The sequence below is a fragment of the Lineus longissimus genome, chromosome 16, assembly GCF_910592395.1.
Source record: "Lineus longissimus chromosome 16, tnLinLong1.2, whole genome shotgun sequence".
NCBI lineage: Eukaryota > Metazoa > Nemertea > Pilidiophora > Heteronemertea > Lineidae > Lineus > Lineus longissimus.
The window spans coordinates 15,186,076-15,208,037 of record NC_088323.1 but is presented as its reverse complement, the minus strand read 5'-3'; the positions used below and the strand labels follow the sequence as shown (position 1 = coordinate 15,208,037).

Genomic DNA, 21,962 nt, shown 5'->3' with positions numbered 1-21,962 from the left:
TATTTGATGAATACAATAGACCAAAGTTTGCCACTGTGCGTTGAGAGCAGGTTATATTTTCTATCAAAATAAGACTGTCAGCAGAAAAATCATTTGTCGGACGTGTTTTTGTCCTAGTCATCGGATCTCAGGTTTAACAGGTTTAAAAACGGCTGGGGATGCAGACTCATACAGAGTCCATACGTTCGAATGGTTTTGTTTTGAGCTCAAATGTGGCTAGTCAGAATGACGCCATAATTTCTCCCCACACCGAAGTGCCGTACAATCGCAATGTCATTTTCTCGCGGGAGGTTGATCAATGTGTGACCCGTCACAGCGAAAATAGGCACTTGTCGCACAAGAGATGAGCCTGAATGACACCAGGAGATAATAGTAGAAATTGATGTGCTCATATTTCACTAAAGGCAGACAATAGTGAAATGAACAAACAGTCCGTCTCAACCTGCCAAGCTGAGAGCGACATGCGCCTGGTTTTGCTGTGACTGGTCACATATGGGTAATGGAACACATACTAAAATCTGAGTTTTCAAATTTCAAATTTTCCAATAGGTTTTTGCAAGAAAAAGTGTCAATATTTTTTCATCCTTGTCAATCACGGTGGCTCAGGTATCGGTTTGCCAAAGAAAAATATATGCTTACATGGAGAGGAGCTGAAGACACATAAGAAACAAACTAATAAAATGAGGGAGTTTAAAATAAGTTTTGATTTCAAGAGTTCAAATAAGGCTTTTTCAGGTCGTGAAATCTCTCTTTCAAGTGATGCATGTACATTGTGACAAAGTCTGTTGCTTGAAAAGCCCCCCCAAAATGTGGTTACTTCGAGCAGCCGTTTTGAAATACAGTAGAACTTCTCTATAGAGGTCACCCTTGAGACTGACAAGTGCTGTCTTTAATAGCGAGGTGTCCTTATTAGAGAAGTTGAGTTGAAGGGAAAGACCCAATTTGGGACCAAAACTAGTGTCCTTTGAGAGGGTGTCCTTAATAGAGAGGGTGTCCTTAACAGAGAGGTGTCTGCTAAGGCAGGTTCTACTGTACATTGCAACAAATATATCTTGCTTGGAAAAATCTCTAGCACAAAGACCGCAAAAAATGTTGTTACTTTTGGCAGATTCTTTGAAGTGATAAGTTCTTGATTGTTGGTAGATTTATACACCAGTCATGGCCAATCTCACAAGGTTTCATAGCAGGAGATCGGTTTCCCTCCAGCGATAGAGGTCCAGCCGTCCTGAAGAGCGCTCCTTCTTGTCTTATCACTTTAGGATAAACTTCTCTAATCTTTCCCGCTCTCGGGTTCCTGGGCATCTCAGTCTAGTGGTGTCAGTGATTTATACATAGGGGAAGCGATAACCGGCTTTGCCGCAATGTACAAGGCCATGGTTCGAGGCCTATGAAAAGTCTATGGTGTAGACAAGAAGTTGAAATCCTACAACTCTTTCAGAACAAAGTGAATGCCAATTTCAAGGGAGGGGTCTTGTCGTTGTTTTCCAGAGAACATCCTACAAGGTTTTTAATGGGCATTCACCTCATTTTGAAAAGGTTCTAATTGCTTTAGAGTTTCAAGTTCAAGCCAAAATGGTTGTGCCTATGGTCAACTCTTGAGAGAAAGCTCCAGAATAAGTGTGATTGACATCCAGTGAGTTGGCTGGTTCGTCTCTGCGGGAATAGGCCCATGTCATTCAAGTTTCCAGGACTCAAATTGATGCTGTACTGTATGGTTGTACTGCCGTGGCCGGTAGACTGTAGAGGCGGATGGTCACAGGGCGGGTCTGATCTTGATTTCAAGGGAGGGTAGAACAGTCAATAGTTGCTTTTACACGAGGAGGGATCTAACCCTCCTCACCTCGAGCCACTTGAAGCCAGATCACCTGTAACTGGCTTTGTGCTGTCTCCACGGAGACGGATTGAATCGACCTACCTCGGCAGTTTAGGCCATTTAAATCACTTCCCCCTCGTTAGGTGGTGCAGGTGACTCATCTTTTCATTCATCTAATACCTAATTATAGTACAATGAGTATTGTGTGCAAAGTGTCTCGAGGCCAGATCGCTTCTACACGGGGAATTAAGCGTCTTGAACTGGCTTCATCTGGCCTCAAGTGACTCGAGACTGCAGTGCAAACGCGCCTCGGGTCAGGTCACTTGGAGACGGTTCTGATTTCGTTCTACACGGTAAAAATCATCCTGACCCGCCTCGAGCTGGCTCGAAGCCGGTTCCAACTGTCCTCGTATAAAAAGGCCTAATGAATGGATGAAGCCTGGTGTCATGCCAGGGAAGTAGCTGGTCTCTGTAGCTGTAAACATTTTAATGCAAAAAACCTTTTTTTAACTGCGTGGGTGTGATGCTATGATCTCTTGCAAGGTGCAGCATGTTTTGCTCAACACATGTGTTCCTTCATTAGTCATTTGTACAAGTTACCTGATGTTTTGAATTAACAAAACCTCGGTGTATTTCTAATGAACTGTGTGACGACCTACACGTAACATATGCTGCCAGAGTGCTTCACAAGGCCATTCGTCAGGGCGTCCCACCCTACCTTGCTCTAGAATTTGGTAAAGGGTTTCTAACAGCCACCCAATCTTAAATTGCTGGCCACCCTGCCTTGTGTTGCGCACTGGCAAAACTTCTTGATTATCAAGGATACTAATCCCGGTGCTTGCCCCCATCCAGTTGGGCCCTAAACCACGCAGTTCCAGTGTTCTCCACAAGGCCAATTGTCAGGGCAGCCCACCCTATCTTGGGAGAGCCACCCTACCTTGCTCTAGAATTTAATAAAGGGTTTCATAGGGCCACCCAACCTTAAATTGCTGGCCACCCTACCTTGTATTGCGCACTGGCAAAACTTCTTGAGTATCAAGGATACTAATCCCGGTGCTTGCCCCCATCCAGTTGGGCCCCAAACCACGCAGTTCCAGTGTTCTCCACAAGGCCATCCGTCAGGGCAGCCCACCCTACCTTGGAACAGCCACCCTACCTTGGAAGAGCCACCCTACCTTGCTCTAGAATTTCGTAAAGGGTTGCTAGTAACAGCCACCCTACCTGAAATTGCTGGCCACCCTACCTTGTGTTGCGCACTGGCAAAACTTCTTGATTATCAAGGGTACCACCCTGACAGGGCTGACATTGAGAAAAGCCTGTGGGGAACCCTGTCTCCTTGAAATTGATACTGCAGACTGCCAATTTTATTTTTTGCAGGCGTATTGTATTGTTTTTGGTTGATTTCATGCATTATCTTGTTTCACAAAAATTAAAATTACTAGACATTGTTTTTTTCGTTGAATTTTTAAAAAAATTTTAGAAATTTTTGCAAGTTACAAAAATAAAATGTTAATGAACTTTTACAATTTACAGTATTTTCTTCTGGTCAATCAAATGTGACCCGCCATGGTAAAATGAGTCGCATGTCGTTCCGAGCTTGACATGTTGAGACGGACTGGTTGTTCATTTCACTATAATCTGCCTTTTGTGAAATATAAGTTTATCAATTTCTTCCATTATCTCCTGGTGTCATTTTAGGCTCATCTTCTGTGCGATGTGCGACTCATTTTGCCGTGGTGGATCACAAATTGTTTTGTGGTTTTCAAACAGTCCATTTATCTTCTTCTTCAACTTTTCTCTTTTCAGTCGGTCCGCCGTATACGTTTCGATTTCGAGTCAAATTTTATTCATCCGAGCCAAACAGTTTACATGAAGAATTAACACGGTAGGTTGTCAAAAGTAAAGTTGCTCTCAGTCTCACAGTCCAACGGGATGAAGCTTACATACCAGAGCCCGTTTGTTCAAAAGAATTATACATTTTTAAAGAAAACTTAACGTTAAAATTCCTAACTTGGCGTTAAGATAACATCAAGTTTTATTTTGAGTTGTTCAAACAATATTAGCGTTCTCTTTAACGTTAGATTTAACTTACCTAATGAAAAGTTTGTCATTATTTACTGACATTGGTTGTATTCCACTCACACAGTCACTCCATATGATGGGCCGGCCCAGGTCTCTTGCTTGTGATCATTCTTTGTCATGTACTGGTATAGTTTATCCTCTAGATAATATGTCCTCCTGACTCAATCTGTTCTCCATGAACAACTCTTCTCAACTACCTTAAAATTCCCTCCACCCAAAAGTACACACAGATCTGTGATGTCATCACTACATCAGCACAATGTCATTATTTGTGTGTAAGTGGTCTGCTAGTTAAAGTTAACACCTAAAACCCTAAGTTAAATCTAACGTTATCTTTAACTTGGCGTTAGCTGGCATCCTTTTCAAATTTACTGATGATCAGCTCTAGAACAGGATCAATGAAGAGCCGTCCTCCCCTCCGGTTCCGGACTGGTGCCTCATCTGCTTTGAGTAGGCCTTCCTCGCTGAGCATGGTGTTCAATTTTTCACGACATGCTTTGGGGCTTCTTGCACAAACACCCATTACAGAGATGGTAGCTGCAATCTCGACCCACTTTGCATCTTTAATCCTCTTTGTTACGTCCTGGCTGAACCTGGTGCGAAGCACGCCAATCTCACCTAGCACCAAGTCAGCCAATACGGTTTTCTCTTGAGTGGAAAAGTTCGGTCCCCTTGTCTTTCGGTCTTTTTTGATGTTTTGCACTTTAGCAAGAATTTAGCCCGTTGTTAGAAACAAGTTGTGTCACTAACTTTGGCTAATGTAATTTGGCGATAAGGCTAAGGGTTAACAGTTCAAAGGAGATATCGCCAGGCTAAGTTGACACTAGCATTAGTGATTAAACTTATTTTGAACAACGGGGCCATGTAGGGCTGTTTTGTCCCTGTTTTGGAGCACACAGTGCAGTTATGTTTTGGATTCATTGAACCCTCTCTATTAAGGACACCCTCGAGCCTGGCAGGTGCTGTCCTTATAGAGAGGTGTCTTGATTAGAGAGGTCAAATTGAATGGAAACAACCAATTTGGGATCAAATTTAGTGTCTTCAATAGAGAGGTTGTCCTTATAGAGAGGTGTCTTGATTAGAAAGGTCAAATTGAATCAAAACAACCAATTTGAGATCAAATTTAGTGTCTTCAATAGAGAGATTGTCCTTAATAGGGAGGTGTCTGCTGAGGGAGAGTCAACTGTAGGCCTACTCTGAGAACAGGTTTTCCTTGAAGGGACCCCAGTCGTGTGGCTCAATCTTGTAAACTGTCTGTAAAAAGTCCTGGTAGGTATGACGTTAACATCCGAGGCATGATACCGCTCAGGCATACCTAGGCATACCGTTACAAGACCCCCTACAGGTTTATCAGTCCTCAGACAAACACTGTGACAATCATCATTACTTACTGGATTTTGATAATATTTGCTCCAACAAATAAAATGTCTTGCTATACATTGTGTATTGTGCAGACGATTTCTTGTGGCACTTTAGAATGATTAATAGTAAAAAAGAAGAAAGATGTCTTTCAATGTGAGTATTTTGATCTCACTCGGGACATACATGTAGTTCTACTGTCAGACATGGCATTCAAGCTTTTTTGATGTGTTCAATGTGTTTAATGTGTTCAAGTGAAAATTTTCATTTTATTCGTGAAATATGCTACTTCCTGAGTGGAAAATGCTATTTGAGGCGAAAAAATGCTAATTTCTAAGTGGTAAATGCTATTATCTTAGCACAAAATGCTATTTTCTAAGCGGAAAATGCTATTTTCTTAGTTGGAAATGCTATTTTCTAAGCAGAAAATGCTATTTTCTAAGTGAAAAATGCTATTTTCTAAGTGGAAAATGCTATTTTCTAAGTGGAAAATGCTATTTTCTCGGTGGAAAATGCTTTGTAAAAGTGGAAATGCTTTTTCCAAAGAGAAATGATTTCCTGACATAGCTGTTGGACAAAACCCAAATTGCATGATCTGCACCAATCTGGGCTGTTCTCAATGGCAGAACATCCCCCTTGTCCCCATCTCAACACGTAATCCTCATCACATCATCAGGCTGCTATGGGTGCCCACCAGAGGGCACTATGGATACTTTTAGGCACCAGCAAAGAAGTTGGGGGTATCGACACAAAGTTCGTAACGACAGTTGAGCAACTGGGTCCTCCATGACAATGCTACCTCAAGGCTGAGATCAAGTTGGTGATAATTTTTTTTATTTGTCTTTCAGGTATCAATTTTTCCTGCAGCTTAAAATAGACATCCTACAAGGACGGCTGCCAAGTCCTTTTGAAACAGCTGTCGAGCTCTCCGCTCTAGCATTACAATGTAAGTACGAAGCCTACAAGTACAGCTAGCAAGTCCTTTTGAAACAGCTGTTGAGCTCTCCACTCTAGCATTACAATGTAAGTACAAAGCCTACAAGTAAAGCTTCCAAGTCCATTTGAAACAGCTGTCGAGCTCTCCACTCTAGCATTACAATGTAAGTACACAGCCTACTAGGACGGCTGCCAAGTCCTTTTGAAACAGCTGTTGAGCTCTCCGCTCTAGCATTACAATGTAAGTACAAAGCCTACAAGTACAGCTACCAAGTCCTTTTGAAACAGCTGTCGAGCTCTCCACTCTAGCATTACAATGTAAGTACAAAGCCTACAAGTACAGCTACCAAGTCCTTTTGAAACAGCTGTCGAGCTCTCCGCTCTAGCATTACAATGTAAGTACAAAGCCTACAAGTACAGCTACCAAGTCCTTTTGAAACAGCTGTCGAGCTCTCCACTCTAGCATTACAATGTAAGTACAAAGCCTACAAGTACAGCTACCAAGTCCTTTTGAAACAGCTGTCGAGCTCTACGCTCTAACATTACAATGTAAGTACACAGCCTACAAGTACAGCTAACAAGTCCTTTTGAAACAGCTGTTGAGCTCTCCGCTCTAGCATTACAATGTAAGTACAAAGCCTACAAGTACAGCTGCCAAGTCCTTTTGAAACAGCTGTTGAGCTCTCCGCTCTAGCATTACAATGTAAGTACAAAGCCTACAAGTACAGCTGCCAAGTCCTTTTGAAACAGCTATTGAGCTCTCCGCTCTAGCATTACAATGTAAGTACAAAGCCTACAAGTACAGCTGCCAAGTCCTTTTGAAACAGCTGTCAAGCTCTCCGCTCTAGCATTACAATGTAAGTACAAAGCCTACAAGTACAGCTACCAAGTCCTTTTGAAACAGCTGTCGAGCTCTCCGCTCTAGCATTACAATGTAAGTACACAGCCTACAAGTACAGCTGCCAAGTCCTTTTGAAACAGCTATTGAGCTCTCCGCTCTAGCATTACAATGTAAGTACAAAGCCTACAAGTACAGCTGCCAAGTCCTTTTGAAACAGCTGTCAAGCTCTCCGCTCTAGCATTACAATGTAATTACACAGCCTACAAGTACAGCTACCAAGTCCTTTTGAAACAGCTGTCGAGCTCTCCGCTCTAGCATTACAATGTAAGTACAAAGCCTACAAGTACAGCTACCAAGTCCTTTTGAAACAGCTGTCGAGCTCTCCGCTCTAGCATTACAATGTAAGTACACAGCCTACAAGTACAGCTGCCAAGTCCTTTTGAAACAGCTGTCGAGCTCTCCGCTCTAGCATTACAATGTAAGTACACAGCCTACAAGTACAGCTGCCAAGTCCTTTTGAAACAGCTGTCGAGCTCTCCGCTCTAGCATTACAATGTAAGTAGATATACTCAAAGGTAACATATAGCAAGGACATTGTTGATGAACTTGGGAGCCTCAGAGCCAAGTGATATGTGAGCCTATGAGTTCCACAAAGGAGCAACTATCATTGCATGCAATTTAAGTTGCAGTTCGCAGTATAACTTAATATAACTGAGCTACTGTGGTGTAGTGGCTGGGACTCGCGACTAGCGGTCAAGAGCTCCTGGGTTCAATCCCTCTATTGGCGTGAGACTGTAGGCAGGTCCCTTTGTCTCATTTGCCTCTGCACCCAGGTGTATAAATGGGTACCGGTCAGGAAGTCTCAGATTACAGCGCTGGTTAAGTGGCTAATCTGAGGTCTGAATGATTTCAGGACAGACGGGTGGTAAAATTTTAAAGTCGAATGATAACCTATATCGTTGTTGATTTCAGACTCGAAACCCAAAACTTTAACTTTAACCTCTTGAATCCCGGTGACCGAGCAGTCGGTCATTTTGAAGTAACATTTTTTCCCAACGACCGACAGGTCGGTCTCGGTGATATTTTTATTCCCTGGAGCTGGGACGCTATTTTATTGCTTGTTTTAGCGTGTTTGATGTACAGTAGGGTCAGTTAGAGCATGCCTGGTAGATGGCGCCTCGGTACTGGACTTTGGCGGTTGTATTCGGGCGCTATACATCGTGAAGTCAGACCGAATTTCCCAACCCTAGGATCCTGGGGTTTTCAAGCCATGGGATTCATGAGGTTAATACGACTGTTGTCTCTATTTCAGCTGAACTAGGAGATTATGATGAAACCATGCACACGCCCGCACTGGTATCCGAATTCCGTTTCCTCCCCCAGCAAACAGACACCATGGAACTCGCTGCGATCGAACATTTCAAGAAATGTAAAAATCAGACTCCGGCACAGGCTGAAATGAACTATCTCAATAAGGCGAAGTGGTTGGAGATGTATGGTGTTGATATGCACATCGTCATGGGCCGCGACGGTCAGGAGTATCACTTAGGATTGACGCCAACTGGTATTCTCGTATTTGAGGGCGCGCAAAAAATTGGATTATTTTTCTGGTGAGGTTCGATGCCTTGTGGAGTTTGGTTGGTACTTTAACACGCCTAATTTGCTTGACGGTTCATTTTAGCGGATTTCTTGACCAAGATTGGTGAAAAATTTTAAAACGTGAAAAAATATTTCTGTATTGGAAAAACAAGAAATTCCGAATCCATCAAAAAACATAGAGTGTAACATTTTTTTTTGGTCATGGAAATTAATTGGCGTAAATATTTTGTGATTTACAATAGGGTTGGCGATTGTTCTTAAAGGCGTACGCCGTTCGTTTAAAATGTTGAATTTGTAATTGAATTCAAAAATGTCCAATTGCAGAAATACGTACAAAATATAAATTCCAACATTGCCGTTGTGTAGACTGATATACAAATACTATGAATACCAAGTTTAAACAAATTTGTACTCACAATAACTGCACTAGGGCATTGTGTTTTAGTGTATTTCTATTTAACTGGACCACCAGTAATTACGAACGGAGTCCTTTAACAGTCGGGGAAAACATTGAGTGCCCTACCCCACAATCTAAGGGTTGATGACTGAAACTTCCACCTAATGTACCCTTGGTTCTGCTCAGTTCACCTTTGAGTGACAGCCGTCAGAATATCTACAGTAGAATCTCTCTATTAAGGACACCCTTGGGACTGACAAGTGCTGTCCTTAATAGAGAGGTGTCCTGATTAGAGAGGTCAAAGTGAATGTTAACAACCAATTTTCAATTTCAATTTGGATCAAACATAGTGTCCTTGATAGAGAGGTTGTCATTGATAGAGAGGTGTCCGCTAAGGGAGGTTCCACTGTACTTGTAATCACTGCTTTAAAATAAATACTCGGAACCTTTTCCTCAAAATCGGACGTCAGAAAATCCTATTTTGGGCCTTGAGTCGGATGAAACAAGTTTATCTCCGTCTCTGTCATGATTAAGATCAGAAAAACCCTTTCTGTGTCCTGTGACTGTGACATTTTGTATAATTAACTGGAAAATGTTACTAATAATTAGAAGTACTGTCGGACCTCTCTATTAAGGACAACCTCTCTATCAAGGACACCATGTTTGATCCAAATTGAAATTGAAAATTGGTTGTTAACATTCACTTTGACCTCTCTAATCAGGACATCTCTCTATTAAGGACAGCACTTGTCAGTCAGAGAGGTTCTACTGTACATTCGAACCTCTCTAATAAGGACACCTCTCTATCAATGACACTAGTTTTGGGCCCATAGTGGTTGTTTCCATTCAATTTGACCTCTCTAATCAGGACACCTCTCTATTAAGGACAGTATGGTTCATATCATTCCTAAGGGTGTCCTTAATATGGAGGTTCTATTAAACGAGACAACTCTATCTGTTTTGGTGCCTACTAACTGGTTATGACGTCCTCCATGAGGGATGTGCTGCGATCTCTAGTGACGTATGTTGATCTATTTTGACCATTCTCCATTTCAGGCCGAAGATTACGAAACTCGATTTCCAGAGTCGGAAGTTGACCCTGCAGGTTGTCGAAGACGACGAACAGGTATAGAGATTACAAAAATATCTACAGTGGAACCTCCCTTAGCGGACACCTCTCTATTATGGCCCACTCTACTAAGGACACTGGTTTTGGTCCAAAATTGGTTTCCATTCAATTTGACCTCTCTTATCAGGACACCTCTCTGTGAATGACAGCACTTTTCAGTCCCTAGGGTGTCCTTAACGGGAGGTTCTAGGTATTTATTTTTTTTAGCCCTTCATATGCTGAAAATTCTAAAGCAGTTCTCATCCAAAATTCACATACTAGTGGATAGTATCCCTATTGGTCCAGAAGTATTTTGGGAATGAGTTTACAATCCCCGATCACACCCCAAAAAAAGGTCATCGGTTGACTAACAAAGCACCACTGTTTCAATGGATTTATAGTTGAATGCGATCAAACTACGTCATTTCCGATCGGGGATTGTAAATTTTAACCGTATTTTGAAAATCAGAGCTGGTAAAAAGGATTGGAACTAGGTTACATTTTGGATTTTTAAATTTTTTTGATAAACCTCTGTGGACAGATTCCTTATTGGCCGCATCGAACGTTGTTGTCGTTGTTTTAGGGTAAAGAGCAGGAGCACAGTTTCGTCTTTCGACTCATGAACAAGAAGGCTTGCAAACACCTGTGGAAGTGTGCTGTCGAACATCACGCATTCTTCCGGTTGAAAGGCCCTGTGCGGACTCGAGGGAATCGACAAGACTTCTTACGGATGGGATCCAGGTTTAGGTTCAGGTGAGCAAAATTCCTAATCCCATCCTGTAACCCGCCAAATTTTCGGCCGCTTAATTTTTGCAAACGTAAAATTGTCTAAAAAAGTTTTCGTTCTTGAGTCCAGATCTGAACCTCTCCTTAACCTCTCTGCTCATCTTACTTCCAGTGGTAAAACAGAATTCCAGAATACGACGTTAAACTCAGCGCGGCGCACGGTACGTTTTGAACGCAAGGCGAGTAAACGTTACTCGCGCCGGCCGACGTTTGAACGCCTTGAGCGGGAACGGGCGGCCATGATGAAGGCTGAGGAAGAGGCTAAGAAGAGACGAGAGGCACAGCAGGCCGCAGCCCAAGAAGCGGCTAAGTATGTCCCTAATCTAATATTACATGTCTGTGGAACCTCATTTAGCGGACACCTCTCTATTTAGGACAGCCCCCCTATTAAGGACACCCTCTATTAAGGACACCCTCTATTAAGGAGCCCCTCTCTATTAAGGAGCCCCTCTCAATTAAGGACATCCTCTCTATTAAGGACACCCTCTCTTTTAAGGCGACCCTCTCTTTTAAGGCCACCCTCTGTTTTAAGGCCACCCTCTCTTTTCAGGCCACCCTGTCTTTTCAGGCCACCCTCTCTATTAAGGACACCCTCTCTTTTAAGGACATTTTCTCTATCAAGAGCACTTTTTCTGGCCCCTTTTTTTAATGTTTCCATTCACTTTGACCTCTCTTATCAGGACACCTCTCTGTTAAGGACAACATCTGTCTGTCCTGAGGGTGTCCTTGATAGAGAGGTGCTACTGTAGTTGTATTGTCATGGATTGCAAATTTGTGCGACTAAAGTGGGGGGGGAAGCCCATTGTGATTGTGATCAAACTATGACTAGTGGGGGGGGGGGGGGGGGGTCAAATATAAGGATATTAGCCCCCAGAATGCTGCTCAGGATGGACTTGCGCTGAAGTTTCAATCTTGTAGTACGGAGTTATAAGCTTAGAAAAAATTTTATTAAAGTTGAAAATCTCATTCGAACATATCGTTCTCCTACAGGCCAACAACAACAACAGCAGAAGTGGCGCCCGCCTCGCCAACAGTCAAAACTCCGCCTGCTAAAACGACGACCGACAATGTCCCGAATGGCGAGGCGACTCCTAGTGGCACAGGGACGACACCGACGGCCGCCCTCTTACGATTAGATAATCTGATCAAAGGAGGTGGTTCTGTTTCGGAGAAGACGCCAGCTCGGAGTGTTTCCGTTACATCGGACAAGTCGGCGAAGTCTGGCACGGCGTCGCCACCACCGACGCCGAATAATGTGAATTTGGCGGCGCCGAATGATGTCAGTTTGAAAGGTGAGGGAAATTGGCATCCGAGATGTGCGACTTTGTCATCATCATCATCATCATCATCATCATCATCATCATTATCATCATCATCATCATCATCATCATCATCATCATCATCATCATTAAAGGGAACTGAAACCGCCAAGCCAGTTCGTATGACCTCGTTTTCATTTCCCGCGTATCGGGTGATCAGAACGAGGCATGAATGAAACATGGCGCCTAGCTGCCAATCATTGAGTGACGTCACTACTATGGAATTTACTACGAAAACTCATGAATGAAAGATCGCATGACTCACGTGATTCTCACATGATTCTTAATAATAACAAATTGAACTGCGCATGCTCGGGCACTGGGGGCGGAGCTACAAATCTGAACTCGAATAGGAAGTTGGAAGTTTGACTTTCTCGGGCGGTGAAAGTCGAAAAGTTGAATAAATCGCTCGGCGGTTCCAGTTCCCTTTAAATCCATGATTGGCACAAATGCAATGAAATCACAGTACAAAGATACCAAATTGAGTAATCAAGGTGTCTCTTGGTTTGTTTTCAGAATCTTCTGAGCACGCCCAGGCACGTCTCAAAGGCCTAGACGAGTCAAAGCCGTCACCAGCCAAGGCCAACATCACGAACGACGTGAATAGCTTCAAGAATAACCAGGTCAAGTTTGTTAGCGGCGCGGCCATGATCCCGCCAGACCTGATGAAGTGTAATATCCTGAAGGCGGCGAAAATGGAAGAGGAAAGTAAAAAAGGTGGGTATCAGATCGAGAATTGAAAGTGGCAGTAGGCTGCGGTCATCGTTGCAGTGTCCACCAAATTTAGACTCAGGTTTTCAATCATCAAAATTAGACTTTTATTGTGATAAACTATAAGGGTAGACCATTTAACACAACTCCTGAAATTTCAATAGCATTCCGCGAAGATGACGTCATTGCAGCTGCTGCCCTCTATTTCCCCATCGCTGAATTACAGGCAATGTCGGACAAACATGCGGTTTCGTAATGGATTCAGGCTTTCTAACTAGGGCAGTTAGATTCAATCTGGCACATGTCCGAGTGTTGGAAATACTACATAATTGTTCTGAATATTTCTCTCTCTGACTCTATGGTATCATTCATGCTAAAAACAATGCAGGGTCAAAGATAATTGACTTTGAAATAAGCTCAAATGCGTAGAAATAAGTGTCGATGTCCGACTGTCACGTGACTAAAACGTCATCAATATCTTATGTAAATGACCTTGTGAGCTATAAATAGTAACTTCGCGGAATGCTATTGAGGAAGAAAGTGACAAAGGTTTGATGCAGAACTAGAGTTATTGTGTGCTGCAGTCCCCATAGAGTAGAGTCCATCATCATCCACTAGGTTTAACCCTTTCAGGACTGAATATTTTTTCCTGAACCTCCGCTCTGGAGTGGATATTTTTCAAATTTTTTTCGTCCAAAATCGAAAGTTTTTGAAAGCAAAATAACGGCTTTGCAAGAATCGCTATGAAGTTGGCATGAATCGAAAAGGTATTCCCCAGGATGTCGGGAATCCCCTCCGAGCAGTTAAAAAATGTGGATCGGCATTAGAAATGACTGGGAAACCGATGCAGTGAAAAGATCGTCGATCTTGAATTTTTGCAAGACTCGTCAAGAATGGAGGTATTGCGGTGCTCGCAATTTTGCGAGACTCGTCCTGAAGGGTTAAACTCGGGTTCAAAGTCGTCAAATAACAAATTTAGAACTCGTAGACGATATAAGTAGACCATTTATAACTAATATAGTTTTTGGCATTTGGATGTAATGTATAAATGAAGTTGTTATCCCAAGTGTCCAGCTCCAATCTTTTCCTCCCGAGTTGAATCAAAGACCGTTGCAAGGTGGTGGATGCTGGTCCAATTTCTGCAACAGCTTCCTTGTCTTATTCACAGAAATCAGGAAATGTTCATGTGGGAAATGCCCTGCTTATTTCGTTTATGACTCTTTAATGGCACGAATGGATTATAATTTATAGTGCTGTTAGATTTTATTTCCTGTCTGCTTGACTGTTTGCTCATGCTGGTTACCGGCAGACTTGACTTTACCGTATCACTGATGTGATGTGGACTTTACGGTGAAGACAAAAATTGCAGGGCTAAGCGTCATGCTCGAGGACTTGACTATTGAACAGGAGTGCAGTGATTAACTTTTGAGCTTTATTGCAAAATCGTCCAAAATATATCGCCATATACAGCGGAACCTCCCTCAGCGGACACCTCTCTATTAAGGACACCCTCTCCATTAAGGACACTAGTTTTGGTCCCAAATTGGTTCTTGCCATTCATTTTGACCTCTCTAATCAGGACACCTCTCTATTAAGGACAGCACTTGTCAGTTCCGAGGGTGTCCTTTATAGAGAGGTTCTACTGTCTTTGACGTTTGACCTACGTTTCTGACCAATGATGTCGAGATGAAAAAATCTGAAATTTTGATGAAAATATTTTCAGCGGAGAAAAATAAAAAGACTGTGTCGACGTCGTCAGCTAGCGCGTTAATTGCAGAGAAGTCCGAAGAAGAATCGGAATCAAATAGGTACGTTTCCATGGCGATTGGGATACTCGTATTTGATTGGCTCTCCTTGAGTAGACGTCTTTTTAAATATGTTTGTTTACAATTTGAAGAACATCTCGGAAAATGCTTCATTCACTTCTTTTGGTCAAGTTGTTGTATTTTTTACTGTCATGAACCGATTTCCTGGGGGGGGGGGACATTTTGAAACGTGATAAAAATAGAAATAAATTTTGCTCTGATTTATAAAAATTTAAACAAAGAATTAAAATTTGATGCATGTTTGAAAATAAATGCACGTTTGTGAGGCATATAGGCAGGATTAAATGTCTTACATGAAAAAATTCTTGATCTGTGGCCTGTGAAAAAGAATTTTTCGGTGAGAAGCAAGCATTTTGATAGAGTGAGAGATTTGGATTTACATGTAGATGCTCATTGCTGTGTGTGCATTAAGTGCATTTTGTTTTTCTGTCGCTTAATTGGCCTCAATCCTCGATCTGAAAAGGTCAGAAATTTTTTTTTTAATATTAAGTGCGATCGAAGAAGAACATGATAATCCCTCATTGAGTAAAGTACCGGTACCCAGAATTTAAAGACTAATTTTATGTTATGAACATATTGTCTCGACTCTGGTCAGGGGACTTCTTCTGATTTTTGGAGAATTTCTGTTTTCACCCCTACTTAAAAGGGTTTAAAGCGAACTGGAACCGCCAAGCCAGTTCGTATGACCTCGTTTTCATTTCCCGCATATCGGGTGATCAGAACGAGGCATGAATGAAACATGGCGCCTAGCTGTCAATCATTCAGTGACGTCACTACTATGGAATTTACTACGAAAATTCATGAATGAAAGATCGCATGACTCACGTGATTCTCACATGATTCTCAATAATAACAAATTGAACTGCGCATGCTCGGGCACTGGGGGCGGAGCTACAAATCTGAACTCGAAATGGAAGTTGGAAGTTTGACTTTCTCGGGCGGTGAAAGTCGAAAAGTTGAATAAATCGCTCGGCGATTCCAGTTCGCTTTAAATTGACTGCAGCAATGAACAAATCTCTGCCTCCACACTCCGTCGAACTTTGAATTTTCCAAATCGGAAAAAACATTTTATTTTAGAAGCATACTTTACAACCTAGGGCTGGATTTTCACATGAAAAGTTGTGTGAATTTCTTATCTGGGCGCTGTCATAATCCTCTCTGGTATATTTGTATATTTTGCATGGATCACTCTATCAAACTCCGTCATTTGTAAATTTTTGTTTCTGCCCCTATCCTGAAATTTGTACTCCTACCCTGAAATTTGTACTCCTATCCTGAAATTTGTACTCCTATCCTGAAATTTGTACTCCTATCCTGAAATTTATCACTCCTATCCTGAAATTTATCACTCCTGTCCTGAAATTTGTTTATACTGCTGTCCAAAGATTTGCTACCTACCCTCCCAAGTTGTTAAAGGACCCTGTATTCAGTGTTGGATGGAAAATACCCTGCCATTCCCTTCTTTTGGTGTTGTCATTCTTGGATTTCAGACCATCCTCAGAAATCGTCATTTTAGCTGCCCCGCCTGCAACCAATCAACCTCAAGTTCAACTCGTAAATTTTCACAAAAAAAGCAGTACCAGTTGTTATTGAACCCAAAACTTGATCTGTTACGTTCTCGCAGACAAGCGATTTCGATCGCATGCGACAATAATCGCTTGTTTGCGACTGTCATCGCAGGTCGCTGCAACGACTACCGGTTCACCCGTAGACAAGAGATGCTTTTGTCGCACACAGCTGTGATAATTATCGCAGTAACTGCGTTTTTAAATCGCTCATTTGCACGACGCTTTGTGTGATGATATCGAAAAATGTCCAGAGGGTCTGAAAACCTACTTTTGTTTGTTTGCTTGCTTTCAGTTTGGGAAAGTTCAATATTTGGAAACGTTTCCAGATATCGGACTTTCCCAGATAGCTTTATATTGTCGCTTGTGCATGTTGCTATTTTTGTGCATGGTAGATCAAGTTCCGAGTCCGAGGATAGCGAAGACGGCGACGTATTCGAACCCGACGATAAGAAATCCACAGCTTCATCTCCAACCCCGGCTTCAGGTGGCGAAAATGAGAACAAAAGGTACTGGGAATGAGGTTGACTTGCAATACTTTTGGATGAGAGATTTAGGGCATTTTCGAATGGATTTGAAATTCGAAACTTGAAATTTATATGGAATAGTTTGTTTTTTGAATGGATTGGATATTTGGCTACAAAGTATATGAAAGTAATTCTAGGAATTAGTGTTTAATTTCTGGGGAAAATTTGAGTAAAAGATTAGCTTTGCTGAAAAATTGATTCATTTTAGTTTATAGCCAGTGAGAACCCTTCTCTTGCTAGCTTAGTTTGTGTTGTAAAAACAAGATCTCTTAGTGTCCATGTTTCAGCTTCTTAAAGGGGGACTATAGGCAGAAGATTGCTGGGTGCAATTGGTGGCCTCCAGATGGCTAACATGTAGAAATAAGGGAACTGGGTCGAGATTAATTTTGTGACGAAAATAATCGTACTCGAGCGTGAATGCCTGTGGGTACCGATGGCGTAGTGGTTATGCAAGTATCAATTTGTGTCTTGTACCCCCCCTCCTCAAGGGTACGACACCTTATCACCCTATAACGACATCTTAAGGCTCAAGCATCACCCTTTTTTCACCAAGGCTACTTTTTCTTTCGTCAAGACATCACCATTAACAATATATCAGTTGTCACCATCATATAAAGTAACCGGACTAATTTTACTGGGTAAGGCTGTATGTTCGACAAGACATCGACACATTAGCATCCTTATTCTTTCCAGCTTCGCCAAATTTTCACTGAAGGAAATATAAACACTACTCAAGCATCGGCAAAGATTAGTGGTGATAGCTTAACTACCCTTGAGGAGGGGGGGTACAAGAAACGAATTGATACTTGCATTAAGGCATCTGCCTTGTGAATGGAAGGTCAAGGTTCAAGGCCCGCTGGTAACATCTTTCCGATGCGGCCGGTTGGTTAGCCGCCCGCTAGTTAAATATAGGGTACAAACTGCCTTTTTGCCAGTTACCTGCTATAAGAGATAGGAGTTTGGAAATAAAGACTATCTCATAAGCTAAACCTGGCTGGCCGTTACATTGGGGGTGACACTATGATAAACAAACTATACTCTTGTACTATGAGATAGTTAAGACACCTAGTGATGACTTTGTGTAACTTATGCAAGTGTCAATTCGTTTCTTGTACCCCCCCTCCTCAAGGGTAGTTAAGCTATCACCACTAATCTTTGCCGATGCTTGAGTAGTATTTATTTTTCCTTTAGTGAAAATTTGGCGAAGCTGGAAAGAATAAGGATGCTAATGTGTCGATGTCTTGTCGAACATACAGCCTTACCCAGTAAAATTAGTCCGGTTACTTAATATGACGGTGATAACTGATATATTATTGATGGTGATGTCTTGACGAAAGAAAAAGTAGCATTGGTGAAAAAAGGGTGATGCTTCAGCCTTAAGATGTCGTTATAGGGTGATAAGGTGTCGTACCCTTGAGGAGGGGGGGTACAAGACACGAATTGATACTTGCATTAATCAAGCCTACTTGGTGCCTGCCTATAGTCTTCCTTTAAGTTATCTTTATGCCATTGGTGGCAGCATGACATGGGATTGTTGTTCCTTTATGGTGGAAACGTGTTAAATTGTAAATTCTTTGCTATTCTGCACTCAAACCATTGTGGTATGAAACTAAATTTCCCATTGGGCCACACCGATTTAATTGTTAGTTTAACGGATTTCGCTCGTGCATAAAAATCTGAAAACCAATGATTTTTCATTCCTCCACTAGGGATATCTTCCGTTGCCTCCTGTAATATTTACATACCATGGCTGATTAGTTCAATCATATTTCATCCAGCTGGCAGCTCTGCATTGGAAATTTTAGTGGTATAACGTGTTCTCTTGACCTTCAAACAGTAGTATAAAGCCGATATTTACTACTTTACACCCTCCGTCCTATGTTATTAGGTCATCCAGCTGAGCGCCAGACCCTTGGGCCTCTTGTTCATTCCTCCCTCTTGCCCCAAACTGTGCATTCTTGAAATGAAATTATTTTTGCATCTGGTGATCCATCAGAATATAAAAAGAAAACACAGATTTGGACCAACAAGACAAACTGATCTGTAGGAATTTTACAACAAGCAACTGCAAATGAAGAAAAATGAGGCTTAAATTCTGCTTTTCGAAACCATAATATTTCCTGATATGGTGTTTTCATGAGGACTATTGAATATGCACCAGCAAAATAACTACAGAATAAGTTTCTCTTTTCATTTTCATTTTGCTCTCATCATCCACCTTTTCATGACAAAACATCCGTTAAAGTGATACTATGATGTGATTTGCAACTTTGCGGAAATACATCCGTTTTTAATTGTTGATCACAAATGTAAAGCTCAAATTTTCCATTTTTGATTAGATTTATTATAAAATCGCTGAATGTAAACCACCGCGACCGCGAAAATGTTCATGATGTGACGTCATCGACGAAAACGGCATCGAAGTGAGCCGTCCGGGCGGGATTAAACCATCAATTTCTAGAAAATATGCATTTCGATTCGGAAACCTTACCAATTTATGAGAAAGTGACGTAGTCATTCGTCAAAAACAGCTAAAACATTATATGGTGAAATTTGACACGGGTTACCCTTTAAGCTAACAATTAAATTGGTGTGGCCTTGGCAGGAAAAGCACATTTCAACTTCAGAGGAGATTCTGAAACTTGCAAGTGCATGCTGAATTTGTAAATATTTCTATATTATTGCTTAAGATTCTTGCATGAAAAGATAAAATTGGTCGTTGGTCAGTTTTGTCAATAACTGATTTGTCACCTGTTTCTCCATGGACTTTAGTTTGAGAGTGGTATAGAAGTTACCCTTAGCTGAAATATAAAAAGTCCAAATCTTTCATCTACAGTAGAACCTCTCTATTAAGCACACCCTTGGACTGACAAGTTCTGTCCCTAATTGAGAGGTGTCCTCATTCTAGAGGTCAATTTCAATGAAAACGACACACTTCCTACCAGATGCAGTACTTGTGTAGAGAGGATGTCCTTAATAGAGGGGTTGTCCTTTATAGAGAGGATGTCCTTAATAGAGAGGATGTCCTTAATAGAGAGGATGTCCTTAATAGAGGGGTTTGTAAACTTGCTCTTGTGACTGCCAGTTCAGTGGGGTGCATGCCTGCAGCATGATTTGAACATTCTCTAAATAATATATTCAGCTGATGATTATTTTTAAAATCTTGCTCGACATTTTCCAGAACGGATTCTTCTTATGACGAGACGTCGAATTTGCTAGCATCACCGTCACCAGAAACGAACGGGTAAGTTCAGATCATCGTAACCGGCTGTCTGTTTTGCGCTGCATGTTTTGACGGTGACAGTTCACAACTGGCTAAGGAGGGATGTCCATATTTCTATAAACCTGGTCGGTAGTGATTAGCCGTGAAGCCGGGTGGCAGTGGTTTTAAAGCGAACTGGAACCGCCAAGCCAGTTCGTATGACCTCGTTTTCATTTCCCGCGTATCGGGTGATCAGAACGAGGCATGAATGAAACATGGCACCTAGCTGTCAATCATTCAGTGACGTCACTACTATGGAATTTACTACGAAAACTCATGAATGAAAGATCGCATGACTCACGTGATTCTCACATGAGTCTCAATAATAACAAATTGAACTGCGCATGCTCGGGCACTGGGGGCGGAGCTACAAATCTGACCTCGAATAGGAAGTTGGAAGTTTGACTTTCTCGGGCGGTGAAAGTCGAAAAGTTGAATAAATCGCTCGGCGGTTCCAGTTCGCTTTAATGTCGGCCTTGTTGAATCAGCTCCAACATCTCCAGGTCAAGGCCAATAGTGGGGCAATCACAGTGGGGCCTTTGCAGAAAGTGCAGAACACTGCTGCTCGTCTGGTAGTCAGATGCCGGAAGTCGGTGCATATAACCCCAATTCTCCATGAACTGCACTGGTTGCCGGTAGCACAGCGAATTCAATACAAGGTTCTCATGTTTGCTTTTGAAGCAATCTATGGACTGGTTCCAACTTATATTTCCGAGCTCATTGTCACGCAGTCTCACTCGTTTGACCTGCGATCGCGGGGGTATGTCAGGCTGCGGGTGAGTCCAAAGCCGGTTGTACCATCATACGATGACCGGGCTTTCTCTCTCGCAGCCCCCACAGCTCTGGAATGCTCTACCCGAGCGACTGAGATTGTGCGACAACCTTAGCTCATTCAGAGTCCTTCTGAAAACCCACCTCTTTCGGGAGGCCTTTGAATGAGTTGGGGTTTCCATTGTAAAGCGCATTGAGCGGACAATTGTCTGGATACTGCGCTATATAAGCATCATTTATATATATATATATAATACTGGTAAATCCAGCCTCCGACTCTGAACAAGGTACTTGTATTTATTTATTTATTCGTGTAAAATACATGTACAATATTTGATATAACATGACAAGACATTGGATTATGAACAAAATAAAACGTACATGCATTACACTGGTAACCATGTAGGTCGAGACCTATTATATGGCACCAGATAATATGGGTTGTGTCGTCGGGGTGCCGGCGACATGCGCACTAAGTGGGCCGACAGTTTGCACAACGGCAGAAAGTGACGAAAGTGCACATGTCGTCGACATCCAAACGATCCAACCTGTCAAAATAATAAACATTAAGGGACGATTTAAAATGCATTTTTTTCAAATTATGTAATTGGACCGGGAGGCTGTTCCACAGCTTCGGTGTCCTCACCCAGTATGAGGCACCGAACGTCTCCGAGTGGAATCTCGGCTGCGCCAGTCGTAAACCGTCGCCCCTTACAGCCGGGGTTATATAAAAACGTGCATTAAAATCCAGGACATTATAATAAGAATCGTGCATAAAAACTAGATCCTTGATTTCCCGACGGTACGACAGGGGCAGCAGAGACAACGCTCGCAGACGCTCCACATATGGCATATCAGGGCCTAAAATGTGACGAGTCACCCTCCGCTGGACACGCTCTAAAGTTTCAAGATCACGTCGCACATGTGTGTCGAATACCACCGTACCATATTCAAGGCGACTACGCACAAGTGATTTATACAACATGATATTCAAATTAACGTCTGCAGTACGCCCGCATACACGCCTGATCATACCCCACATTCTACTTGCACTGCTTGC

The 21,962-nt window shown here is 42.2% G+C and overlaps 1 protein-coding gene across 10 annotated transcripts in view; it reads left to right on the top strand.

Moving 5' to 3' along the window:
- The window catches only part of LOC135500649 (band 4.1-like protein 5), a 64,576-nt gene that overhangs the window by 19,775 nt on the left and 22,839 nt on the right, over positions 1-21,962 (top strand). For 8 of the 10 annotated variants that reach the window (XM_064792228.1, XM_064792222.1, XM_064792227.1 and 5 more), the window contains exons 4-14: positions 3,620-3,698; positions 6,103-6,200; positions 8,344-8,641; positions 10,084-10,153; positions 10,719-10,888; positions 11,034-11,231; positions 11,912-12,213; positions 12,757-12,957; positions 14,675-14,759; positions 16,738-16,851; positions 20,051-20,113. In XM_064792228.1, the coding sequence (XP_064648298.1) occupies positions 3,620-3,698; positions 6,103-6,200; positions 8,344-8,641; positions 10,084-10,153; positions 10,719-10,888; positions 11,034-11,231; positions 11,912-12,213; positions 12,757-12,957; positions 14,675-14,759; positions 16,738-16,851; positions 20,051-20,113 (1,678 nt within the window). The remainder of the gene's footprint in view (positions 1-3,619; positions 3,699-6,102; positions 6,201-8,343; positions 8,642-10,083; positions 10,154-10,718; positions 10,889-11,033; positions 11,232-11,911; positions 12,214-12,756; positions 12,958-14,674; positions 14,760-16,737; positions 16,852-20,050; positions 20,114-21,962) is intronic. The other 2 variants (XM_064792225.1, XM_064792224.1) reach the window with 1 other exon arrangement.